General features: G+C 36.7%; 1 protein-coding gene across 1 annotated transcript; it reads left to right on the forward strand.

Annotated features, from left to right (window-relative positions):
* Positions 1-282: 282 nt before the first annotated feature.
* LOC105928602 (acidic mammalian chitinase) lies at positions 283-12,037 on the forward strand. Its single transcript, XM_012865943.3, has 12 exons — positions 283-559; positions 2,687-2,745; positions 2,817-2,846; positions 2,939-3,143; positions 5,152-5,208; positions 5,323-5,488; positions 6,175-6,299; positions 7,783-7,906; positions 8,012-8,194; positions 8,319-8,435; positions 10,991-11,123; positions 11,207-12,037. The coding sequence occupies exons 2-12, from the start codon at positions 2,721-2,723 to the stop codon at positions 11,485-11,487; spliced, it is 1,446 nt and encodes a 481-aa protein (XP_012721397.2). The 5' UTR covers positions 283-559; positions 2,687-2,720; the 3' UTR covers positions 11,488-12,037.
* Positions 12,038-12,762: the final 725 nt, after the last annotated feature.

Raw genomic sequence — 12,762 nt, forward strand, 5'->3', positions numbered from 1 at the left:
ACAGCAGCGCTCCAACTACTGGTTGCTCAAGTGGGTGCCGCCAGAATTGACAAAGATTCCTGCATAGGTGTTTTAGAACAACTGAGTGACAAGGGCAGTTGATCTCAAGGTTTGGAAATGCAGCTGAACTGGAAACAAAAGGCCATAAATGTCGTGTGTGTGTGTGTGTGTGTGTGTGTGTGTGTGTGTGTGTGTGTGTGTGTGTGTGTGTGTTTGTGTGGGTGAGTGGGGTGGGGTGGGGGAGTGTATGTGTGGGTGTATCTGTGTGTCTGTGTATTTAAAGCTGAGTGAGAATGTTTTTTTATGCATTTTCTTGTAATGTCAGGACTTTAAAATAAGTGAGGAACTTTTTCTGGGGGCAAAAGATTAGGTTTAGGTCTAAGCTCTAAATACATCTTGATCCATTTATTTATTAAAGTCAAAGCTCAGTTAGGGCTCACTTTGTAGAGAATAGTTTCCTGTCTCTTATCAGACTAAACACACAGAGAAACGCGGACTTCGAGCAACGTTTCAAGACTGGCATGTTTTAAAGGGTTTATCAAAATATTATAACAACAGGGTAAGTTTTTTTTTAAAGTATGTATAATTTCCTAAGTTGCTTTTGTGATTTCTCTATATTTACATTAAATGTGGTCTCAGTTCACAATATGATTATTTCATATCTTTATTTTTTTATGAATATCAGGCTAAACAAAAGGAAATAGAACATTAAAATTGTTTCCAACTTTTTTGAACATTTGTTTTTTGTGTGTGTTCTGTCTGGCAATCTGGCATTAAGAACGGTTGTCTTAATGCCAAAAAGAGCCCAAAAGATTTTACTTTCAAAAGTGGAGCCTTACCTCTTTCGCCGTAGTGCTCCGCTTGATTTATATATGCAAGAATCTTTTTTATAATTTATGCTGGGACTATTTCATGTTAAATGGACACTGAAACAGGAAGGTAGATAAGAAAAAAAGGACAAGAAACAGATGAGACAAAATACCAAAAGGGAGATAAGGTGAAAGAGAAAAAGGAGAGAAGTGAAGATGAAGTTTAGTTCATATTGTGTCCTCTAATGTTTCTCTGCACTATCAACAGTTGTCAGCAGCAGCTATAAATCATATTTACTATGTATCATCAAATGTACGTAAAGAATTATTGAGTTTACTACAGTGCTGCAACAAAATATTTGCTCGTTTTCAGATTATGTTTCTGCTTTTTGTAAATATTTTAGGTTATCTAACAAACTTAAATACCACACATGTTTAACCTCACTAAATACACAACACACGTTTTACATGTTGATTTTACTCCTCAATGTAAAAAACTGATTAAACACATTTGTTGTGTTTAATTTCACTAATCAATTCCTGAACTGATCACTGACAAACTCATAGAATCAAGAAAAATAAATAGAAATAATATGAGAGAATAAAGTGGGCTGAAATAATCTCAAAAAGCAACACATTATGCCCTGATCCAAATAAATTCACGAACTGATAAGAAACAAAGTAATAGATCTATCAATATGGGAATGATTGCCAAGCCATTTCAAATGATTTAGGACTTCAGTTCACCATTATTGGAGTAATTTTCTGAGTTTAATTTAGACCCAAGGTGCAACAATGATGAGGCAGGACCATGATGAAGCAAGGGATTTAATAATGAAATGAACAGACTCACTAACCAACCACACAAAAAAACAGGAAGAAAACAGCGGGGTAACCAAAGAGAAGACTCCTGCAATGATAGACAGAAATCAGGAACTTAAATCTCATGGGGAAGTAATGAACAACCACAAAACCAGGTGATAATATTTAACAATATGCCAATCACTAAGAATCAAGGAAGGGAACTATGGACATTTACAGAGGGGGCCATTATTGATAAATGGGGAAATCAAAGAAAAGTGGAGAAACGTCCGAGTATTGGATGGCCAAACCAACAAGCTGCAAGAATGACTCATAGCAACAATTTACAACAAAGGTTAATTCAATGCCCTCAACAAGGCAGGCTAAACTGTAGTTCTCTTAAATACAGAAATATCTAATCAAATCCATCTAGTTAATTAGACAAATTTGATTATTTGCAATTTGATCTTAGTTGTAATACATCATAGTCAAATGTAGTTAATTATGTATTTGGTAAAACATTTTCTATTTAAGGAAGCACCAGTTAAGTTCCTTTTGAAGCATATCCTAAATAAATTGCCATGGAAACCACCATCTATAGGAGTAGATTTAATGTCCTGTTCTTACATCCTTCCGCACATTTATCAATTAATTACACACACACGAGGGGCAGTGTTGATGCAAAACAATACAATTGTTTATTTCTGATGCAATCAATAAAAGTCATCATATCTGGCCTCTTTCTCTTACATAATTCACCTGTATAAGGGAGAATGGTTGGAGCAGCCGTCATACAGCAAACTTGAGAAAAGGCGCCAGTGCTACTTTTAGTTTTACCTGGTTAGGCCCACATCTGATTTCAATTAACGGCTGATTAAAAGGCTTTTGCTAAACTGTGGTCATCTGAATCAGGCGTTAAAGCAAAGAAATATTAAAACATGCAGGGCAGTCTGCCTTAAAAACTGGGTTTGAAAAACATTACTTTAGGCTGTGCTAACTTTACCTGAACAACCTTTGGATTTGACTTAGCCAATCATCAATATATTGTTTTACATCAATCATTGCTACATTTTCAGATTAGTCCAAATAAAAGGCTTCATCTAGCACAACATGGCTCGACTGATGCTCCTGGCTGGTATGTGTACTATTTAATTGCATAGTTTGTTTCAAATGTTGTTCAAATAAATTAATAAAAATATTTTTCAGGATTGACACTGCTGATGTGTCTTCAAACTGGTATGGGCAATTCACTTTTTGTTTTTTGGAATTTGAACCTAACTGGTTGGAATATAAAGTTAATCTTAGTCTTTTCTCTTTTTTTCTGATAGTTTCTTCCACCAAACTGGTGTGTTACTTTACCAACTGGTCGCAGTACAGACCAGGACTTGGTAAATATACTCCTGAAAACGTCGACCCAAACCTCTGCACACACCTGATCTACGCCTTCTCGATCATCAGCCCATCAAATGAGCTGTCTACTTCTGAGTGGAACGATGAGGCTCTGTATAGATCCTTCAATGCCCTTAAAATCAGGTGAGTGGAGTATCACTAAAATGTTGTTATCTTAGAAGAAGAATTAAGAAAAACACGTACAATGAAATGGGTTGTAAAATGACAAGTGTTTGAGGTTTCGAAAAAATAATTAAAAACTTTTTACATGAGCATGAACAGTAGCTCAGAACAACTTGGAAGCTAACTGTATCAGCGTTGCATTTTACCACAAGCTATCGGAAATTATTTTTGATGTTAATAGAAGTTAGAAATTAAATATTGCTTCCCCCTTGTAAAAAGGGGGAAGCAAGATTGTAAAAAGAGCAATGAACTTTGATATTGTGTATGTGTGTGTGTGTGTGTAATCCATCCATCCATCCATTTTCCAAACCGCTTAATCCCTCATGGGGTCGCGGGGGTTGCTGGTGCCTATCTCCAGCGTTCACTGGGCGAGAGGCGGGGTACACCCTGGACAGGTCGCCAGTCTGTCGCAGGGCAACACAGAGAGACAAACAGGACAAACGACCATTCTCACACACACTCACACCTAAGGACAATTTGGAGAAGCCAATTAACCTAACAGTCATGTTTTTGGACTGTGGGAGGAAGCCGGAGCTGGAGAGAACCCACGCATGCCCAGGGAGAACATGCAAACTCCATGCAGAAAGACCCAGGGGTGTACTCGAACCCAGGACCTTCTTGCTGCAAGGCAACAGCGCTACCCACTGCGCCACTGTGCAGCCCATGTGTGTGTAATATATATGTAATATGTGTGTAATATATATGTAATATGTGTGTAATATATATGTTATGTGTGTGTATATATATATATATATTACACACACACACACACATTATTAAAGTTCATTGCTCTTTTTACAAAGTGTTAATCCTAAAAAATATTTTTATTAATTTATTTATCATTAGTACTCTTGTATTGATTTTGAAATTTAAGTTTTATTTAGATATTCTATTTGGATTTGTAAACTGATTTTTTTTTTCCAAATCTCATTTCAAACGAAAATTTTAAGTGTTTATTTTGTTTAGTTGTTGCTAAAATAAGGAAAACGTCCAATAGACGTAAACAAGATAACAAAAACTACATAAAAGCATGTCAACTCACAATTGGTCAAAAGCTATTGAAGGAAGAAATGCTTTTAAAGGAGAGAGGATTTCTGTCTGATGTTTAAAGGTAGTGCATTCCAAAGTTTGGGAGCCATGATGGAAAAGGTTCAGTCTCTAAAGTTTTTCTATTTTCAGGACAACTAAAATCAGCTGGTTGGATCCTCTAAGGCCCTGCAAATGTAGAAAAAGCTGGAATAGATCTGAGGGGTAAAGTGGAGCCAGACTGTTTAATTATTTATAAGCCAACGATAACATTTTTTAATTAACTCTGATGCATATCGAGCCAATGAAAAGAGGCCAGGATAGGTGAGATGTGTTCATGTCCCTTTGTGCCAGTAAGAAGATGCTTCACCGAACAAGCTGAAGACTTGATGGAGATGCTTGAGTGAAACCAGCATAAAGTGCATTACAGTAGTTGAGATGAGTCTAGCTAAAGGCATGTATTTTCTCCAAGTCTATGCCTTGACAAAACTGGCTTAAGTTTTGCTGCTTGCCATAACTGGAAAAACATTTTCTGTCTATAAATACTCCCAAATTTGTTACATTCTGCCTGATGGACAACTCGAGGCAATACAATGTAACGGGGGGTTAGGATTAGGGTTTGCCTTGCTTTCATAGAAGCTCAAAACCCTCAGTGCCAACCAAGCTTTGACATTTTCAATGCAATGTGGGTTGGATGGCACATGGAGTTTCAGGTGATAGAGGTAGGTAGCTCTGGCAGTCATCTGTGTAGCACTGAAAGAAGAGGTCGTGTTTTCTAAATATGGACCTCAAAGGTAGCAGGTATAAGGAAAAAAGAAGAGGGCCAGGAACTGAGCCTTGATGATCCTGTCAAGGAGGGGCAGAGGCAAACTTTTTCAGAAGGAATGTAGTATTTAACTTAACATGTATAAATGATCCATATATTTATACATCTCCTCAACAGAAACCCCCAGCTGAAAACTCTGTTAGCTGTTGGTGGGTGGGTCTTTGGAAAAACACAGTGAGTCAACAAAACTACATAAACTTAAAGCTACAAGTTTGCTTGATAAATGCATTAATTGATAACAATATTTTTCAAAATCATGCAACTACTGACCTGTTTGAATATCAACAGATTCACCCTCATGGTCTCATCCCAGGCCAACCGTCAGGTGTTCATCCAGTCGTCCATCAGATTTCTGAGACAGCATGGCTTTGATGGACTGGATCTGGACTGGGAGTACCCTGGATCACATGGAAGCCCACCCGAGAACAAGAGGAGGTTCACATTGCTCTGCCAGGTTGGAAATATTCACACTCCAAAAATCACACAACTGTTTGTTTCATTGAATATTTTAACATTGGGTAAGGCATGCATTGATCAGAATTTTTTATTGGTCTGGTTAACTTCTCCAATTTGTGTAATGCTTAAACTCATTTTGGACAAGTGCCGTTCCTTTTTAAGCTCTATAACAGATGTGTCACCAGTCCATGTAAAAGGTTTGTACAATTGATTTAAACCAAAGACAAAATTGATTATATAGTTCGCATTTTTAAACTGTTTTCTGGGTCTGCTGTTAATGATTAGTGCAGTTGGCATTACTAAAATGTTAAATGAAGATCCTGATCCCAAGTCATTTTCTAGATCCTAGATATTCCATAACAGACTGAAAACTCAAAAGCACAGCATGAAGCACATTTGCCTTTACAACCTTCCTGTTATCTGCTGAATGTCTTGCTCTCTCCCGCCCTCTTGTAGATTTAAAGACATGTTGTTCCCCTTGCCTAATTTTTGTAAACCAAACGATATGACTCATAAACCCTCCTTCAATCAGTAACAGGCTTCCACATGCTTATTATTATTATTATTATTATTATTATTATTATTAGTAGTAGTAGTGGTAGTAGTAGTAGTAGTAGTAGTAGTAGTAGTAGATGCAACTCAGGAAGCAGTATTAACACAGAAAATGTCTTTTTTTTTCATTAGGAATTACTTGCTGCCTTTGAGAAGGAGGCCAAGAAGACCAAAAGGCCAAGATTGCTGCTCACGGCTGCAGTGGCAGCTGGAAAGGGGACTATTGATAGCAGCTATGAGATTGCTGAGGTGTCAAAGTGAGTATGACGTAAAGTGTTTTAAATCGAAAGGACTGCATTAAACAAAACAAACTGTAAACAAAATAGCGGACCCAAAACTTCAAAAACACCCAGGAACATCTTCACAAAGATTCTCAGAAAGCTCCTATCTTAGTCCAGAAATTCCTGCCAACTAGTTTTTTTTTTTTAGCTTAATAGTGATGCAGATAGCTGCTGAGAGTAACTCTGATTAAGGAGACAACAGAAATTCCTATCATAGTAAGGAGGTGTGGTAGATCCGTTGTTAGGTGTGAGCTGTGATTGGTTAATAGTACGCACTGCAAAAAATAACTAAAAGTAAGTAAAATTTTCTTAAAATGAGTGTATTTACCCTTGATTTGAGAAGGTGAAAAAGATTATCTGCCAATGTAATAAGATTTTTACACCTAAGATTGGTACACCTCATCTCCATCTTATTTCAAGTGCAAAATATCTAATTATCTTTTTTTAAGGATAAATATATTCATTCCATTGGCAGGTCAACTTATAAAAAAACACAAATACGCTCTTAATAATTAAAAGAGAGAAATTAACTATTTAGACTTATGATGATGAAACTTACTTCAATTATTGTCAAACAGCAGCAAAATGTTTGAGCACACCTTATTTAGATCATTATCATTTTGATTTGTTTGTTTACTCGCCATAGTGGTCTTTTTACTACTTCATCTATCTGATACTCTCAACTTTCAGGGTTTTACTGTGATTGCCTGCTTGTTTTAAAGCGGTTGTATTTGGCAAAATAGAGAAGGGGGGGGGAACTGGACTGAGGAGCCGCACCTTGGTCCCCAGATCACGGCGATTTGGGCTTTGAAGCGCAGATCAATGCGCCTTTTTTCTCTGCAAATATTGGTACCTTTGTCGTAATCAAAAGCCAGACAGGAGAAGGCATCACACAAGCAAACTTCTAGATGACATTTAGATTACTGACATAATGTACAAAACAGAAAATACTTTCTCACCTCTTTATCTTGTCTAGAGTGTGTATTTATGTATACAATTTCAACTATTTATTTATATACAATTTTTCCAATTCTTCTAGTATGTATGAGAGCATTTTTGGTAAATAATCTAAAGCCACGTCTTTAAACTGTCGGATCACTAACAATAATTAATTTCCCTCTGTAGGGATAATAAACTTTATCTTATTTACATGTTAATAATTGCATTATTATTAAAGAGGTTTATATGCTTATTTATGCCCATGTTAAGGTGGTGGATCAGTTGTAACATGGAAGTCAGACATGGGAACAATGTTGGATATCTACTGGCAGAGGCTTTCGATAATCTGGCACTGTCTACAGCGGGCTGCAGAGTTTGAAAAAAATACTTTCACCAACAGCTAAAATATATATTTTTTTAAATCATGATTTTTGTGACTGTGTATAAATTATTTTAAGTGGCAAAATGTATAACATGTGATACATTTTATTTATCTATTCAATAATATTGTATCTACCAGGTATGTAGACTTTTTAAATGTCATGACCTATGACCTCCACGGGTCCTGGGATCCATTCACTGGCCACAACAGCCCTCTATACTCCAGGTCTGCCGAGCGTGGGGAACAGATCTACTTCAATGTTGTAAGTGAAAACATTTAACCAACCCATGCTAGATACATGTATTATGATTATGTTGTACCTTTGATTTTTGGCACAAAATCTTTGTTTGTTTTTTTTTTACTTCAGGACTTTGCCATGAGATACTGGAGAGACCAAGGAGCTCCTACAGAAAAGCTGCTGGTTGGATTTCCCACATATGGGCGCACCTTTCGCATATCATCAGCAGCTACTGGTGTCGGAGCTCCAGCCAGCGGACCGGCTTCAGCTGGACCCTACACCCGAGAAGGAGGAATTTTGTCTTACTATGAGGTATAGATTCATGATATTATAGACAACCTAAATATTCTTTAGAGAAAAACATGTAAAGACACTAGAAAGCAAAATAACACATAGGATAATAATAATATTTATGTACATCCTTTTATAACTACAGATTTGCACTTTCCTTAATGGAGCCAGCGCACATTGGATTGATGAACAAAAGGTGCCCTACGCATTCAAAGGCAATGAGTGGGTGGGCTTTGACAACAAGCGGAGCTATGAAATCAAGGTAATGTCATGTTTTAAATACAATAATGGCTACAATACAAATGAGTAAAAATGAATGCACTCCATTGTCGTTGTCCTTCCCAGTTTATGTGATGGCCCTTTGAATTAGAGCATTCTCTGCTGTTGATGATAATGAAGCTGAAGATTGAACACAATATTTGTTACCAAATTTCGAAGGCACTACTCTTATAATATTTAAATATTACCTCTTATATGGCACGATTTTCCATCTATAGGTTGTTGTCTTTTTTGTTGCTGTTTTTATTTTATTTCTTTTTAAGGCAAGCTTCTACTCAGTAATCCTACATAAAAAGGTAGGTGCTGGTTGGGGTTGCATGCAGCTTATTACCAACAGCTGCATTAAAGACTGATGTCCTCCGGAGGAGGGAGCACCTGTTTCACAGCAAAACCACGCCTCGCCCCAGATTGCTATTTTTAAATTAACTGAAAAAAGGCGGGATTTGTAAATAACTTTTTCACAATTATGCAACTACAAAACATTTTACAATCTTCTTGAACATTAAGAAATGCATATGCCATGACTGTAACCAGGTTCCCGAGGTCTTTAGAAGAATTTAATTACACCTTTAGGATAAGGTGTAGTAAAAATGGGGTGAAATAGTTTCCATTGCTTCATCAAATAAGGGGGTACTAAAGTCCCTTACTAGTTTGAACTTGTGCTGTACATGCTTTCCTTAGTTTAGACCTCCCTTCATGGGTTGTTTCTTTGCTGCTCCAACTCTGATCATGTTAAAATAAAACTGACAATGTTTAGTTTTTGTTTTATGACATCTCACAAGCTAATTGAATCCCATTTTTATGCATCCTTTAAACTGCACCAGCTCTTCTGGCTGTCCACCCTCAGTGACCTGTTCTCCAGTAGTTTTATGGATTTAAACATCAATAAGACAGATACCTCAATAATAGTTCCTAGTCACCTGAATTATAAAATCAGGCTTGTTTCTTTTTGCCCTGCAACAAAGTCCATTATGAGAAACTGTATGTTTCTAAAATGGACATGGTCTCTAATGCAGATCTAAAGAATATAATTAATGCATTTGTGTCACTTTTAAACTATTGTACTAAGCTCTTTCTGCCGGTGTGGACAGATTATCAGTTTCCCATCTGGAAGTTATTCAGAACACAGTTGCCAGACTTGGTAGTGAATATAGTAAATGCTCTTATCCCCCGGCGTTGTCCTCTCTACACTGATTTATGAAAAGTGTAAGTACTTAAAGTCACATACAGAGCTCTTAATAGTCTCCTTGTAAGTTTTGTTCAACAAAAGGTTGGTTTTGTCTAGAAAAAACTATTAAGCACCAAGGGCATGTAGTGATGGTGTTACGTTTAATCAACATCACCAAGTCTGGACTCCACCTGATTAGTAGGAAATGACAGGGCTCAGTTTATGACAGCTATTGTTTCATATGCGCCTGCCTGGCAAGGTTTCATGTGCGGTGTTGGTCTTAAACAGGAAGCACTACATACATATACTGTCAGGAACCAGAGACAGAGGACCCAGTATTCAAACCAGACAGCAGATACAATTAAGATGTTTATTTCTCAAAAACAGGGGCAGGCAGGCTCGGTGATCCGACTAAACAGTCCAAGAACAAAACCGGGTAGTCAGAAAGGCTAAATTGTCCGAAACAGAATCCGGGCTCAGAGTCGTGAAAGAGAATAAGGTTCGGTACACTGACAGGCTGGCTGAGAACAGGCAGGCTCAGTGGTCCTATAACAGTCCAGGGTCGGTACACAGAACGGAATGAACAGGCAGGGATCAGGTAGACTCAGAAACTTCAATTAACAGAACTAGGTCAGGTAAAACAGGCAGGCAGTCAAATTGGGCAGGAAAAACAGGTTCAAGGTCCGGTTGGCTCAGAATCAACAGGCAATCAGGTAATATCAACAGGTCAGTCAAAAAGAGACCGCTTGACAAAACTCACCAAAGGCTTGTTGATGATCTGGCAGATGCTAGCAGGATGAAGTGGGTTTAAATAAGGAGGTGAACAGAGCTGAGTGCTAATTACAAGTGACAGGTGGAAATAGTCAAAGGGAGGTGGAGACTGAAGTGAACTGAACTGATTGGTTAGTGACTGGAGGTTGACAGGTGAGCAGATCTGATTGGCTGGTAACTGGTGATGGGGGAGTGACAGATAAACATATTGAGTGAGCTGGCAGATTGCTGGGTGGAGACAGAACTGAACTGGTAAAAGAGATGTAAACTGATCAAAGTAAAGCAAAGAACAAAATTGTGACATATACAGATGAACACAATAAATTCTTGGATTTTGAAGGAATTGGTTAACAAAATTACTGAGCTTCCTGTTAAAATATTTCAGTCAAAACTTTTTTTAACTAGGCTAGTAACACTAAACTACACTCAGCCGAGTAAAACTAAAAGAATAAGGAAACCAATGGCCAATGAAACAATGCAGTGCTATCAGTTTAGTGTGAACATGAATGTTTAAGAACCAAAGTTTGTTTTGAGGAAGTGGGAATGGGGCCAAAGTTTAAAATATCTGAATTTTAAACTTCAATATTTATATTTTGCAGGCGCAATATGTGAAAGATAACAACTATGGTGGAGCAATTGTCTGGTCTCTGGATCAGGATGATTTTGCTGGCCAATTTTGTGGTCAGGGAAACTATCCCCTTACTGGGTATCTCCGCTCTCTTCTGAATTCATGTAAGCATTATCAGTCATTGTCTTTATTTTCCTCTCATAAAACATTCTATTACTTTTAAAACAGCAATATTCTCTATTTTTAGCTTCCACACCACACCCTCCTGTGGTGACTCTAGGACCTGCTGTTATCCCAAACAAGACCGACATACCTAGAACCACCACACCTGCTAGCCCAATCGTGGTAAAAGTTACAACGACTGCTGCTTCTGGGAAAAGTTTCTGTAGTGGAAAGTCTGATGGTATTTACAAAAATGACAAAGATAGAAACACCTTCTATCAGTGTGCCAATGGAAGCACATTTTTGCAGAGATGTCCTTCTGGTTTGGTTTTTGATGAGAGATGCAAATGCTGCAACTGGCCCTAAATTTTAAAGGTCACATTATCTTGTCGTTGCTAAAGCTGTATTTTTTGTTGCATTGTACTTGTAACATGCATGCTTAATGTAATGTTTGTTAATTAAAACAAGCATTTAAAAATTCTCTCCTTGAAATAGAATGCTGTAATATGCGTGTAATTGATCTGACATTACCATATAACATAGAAAGGATTCCTAGATCAATGTGTGCATTTTTGGGGTTATTTTTTTTTGGCTCTGCTCTTTTTTTCTATAAACACACAGTAGGTCGAGGCAGATAACCGCTCACGCTGAGCCTGGTTCTGCTGGAGGTTTTTCTTTTGTGTTAAAGAGGAGTTTTCTTCTCAACTTTCATTTCATGCATGCTCAGTATGAGGGATTGCTGCAAAGCCATCAACAATGCAGACGACTTTCCACTCTCTACGCTCTTTCATGAGGAGTGAATACTTCTTTCACCATCTGTCTGTATAATTTGATCAAATTTGACTTTGTAAAGGGCTTTGGGGCTACATGTGCAGTGAATTGCTGCTACATAAATAAAATTGAATTGAAAATGTTATTCTGTTTTCATTTTATATTTATTTAGGGTCTACAAATACAATATGTTCTAATTGTAAATGTTTTATTTACAAAGCCAGTGAGGAAATTTATACTGATCAGCCAAGATCCAGGAAATCTGTCAATCCCCAGATTTTGGGTTTTAGACTGATTAGTTTGCCGCATCATGCTTTGTTTAGTATCTAATTGTTATATAATGTGTTTATATTTTTGATGTTGTATAGTAATCGGCTCCGAGTTATATATATATATATATATATATATATATATATATATATATATATATATATATATATATATATATATACACATGCCATTAATGAAGCATATACATTTTTTGCCACCAATTGTATAACAATCTGGAAAAACTACAATTGAGAAGAAGGAGAACTAATTTAGAGACATGCAAAATACCTGGCTAATATATGATAATGGTAATTATATATTATATATATATATATATATATATATATATATATATATATATATATATATATATATATATATATATATATATATATATATAATTTTTTTTCTTTATATAGGCTATATATTAGCATTTCAGGTGTGTCTTTATTCATCTATAGGTCATTGAGCAATGATGTCCTACCCTCAGAAAATAGCCCAAAAATCATGTTCTGAACTGGTAGAACTCTAGTAAATATGTGAACATCATGGGTTACCCAAAATGTCTCCCTGACCAAGTGTCTCATTTAGAAAACTTTA

This window comes from Fundulus heteroclitus, chromosome 1, assembly GCF_011125445.2.
Source record: "Fundulus heteroclitus isolate FHET01 chromosome 1, MU-UCD_Fhet_4.1, whole genome shotgun sequence".
Lineage (NCBI taxonomy): Eukaryota > Metazoa > Chordata > Actinopteri > Cyprinodontiformes > Fundulidae > Fundulus > Fundulus heteroclitus.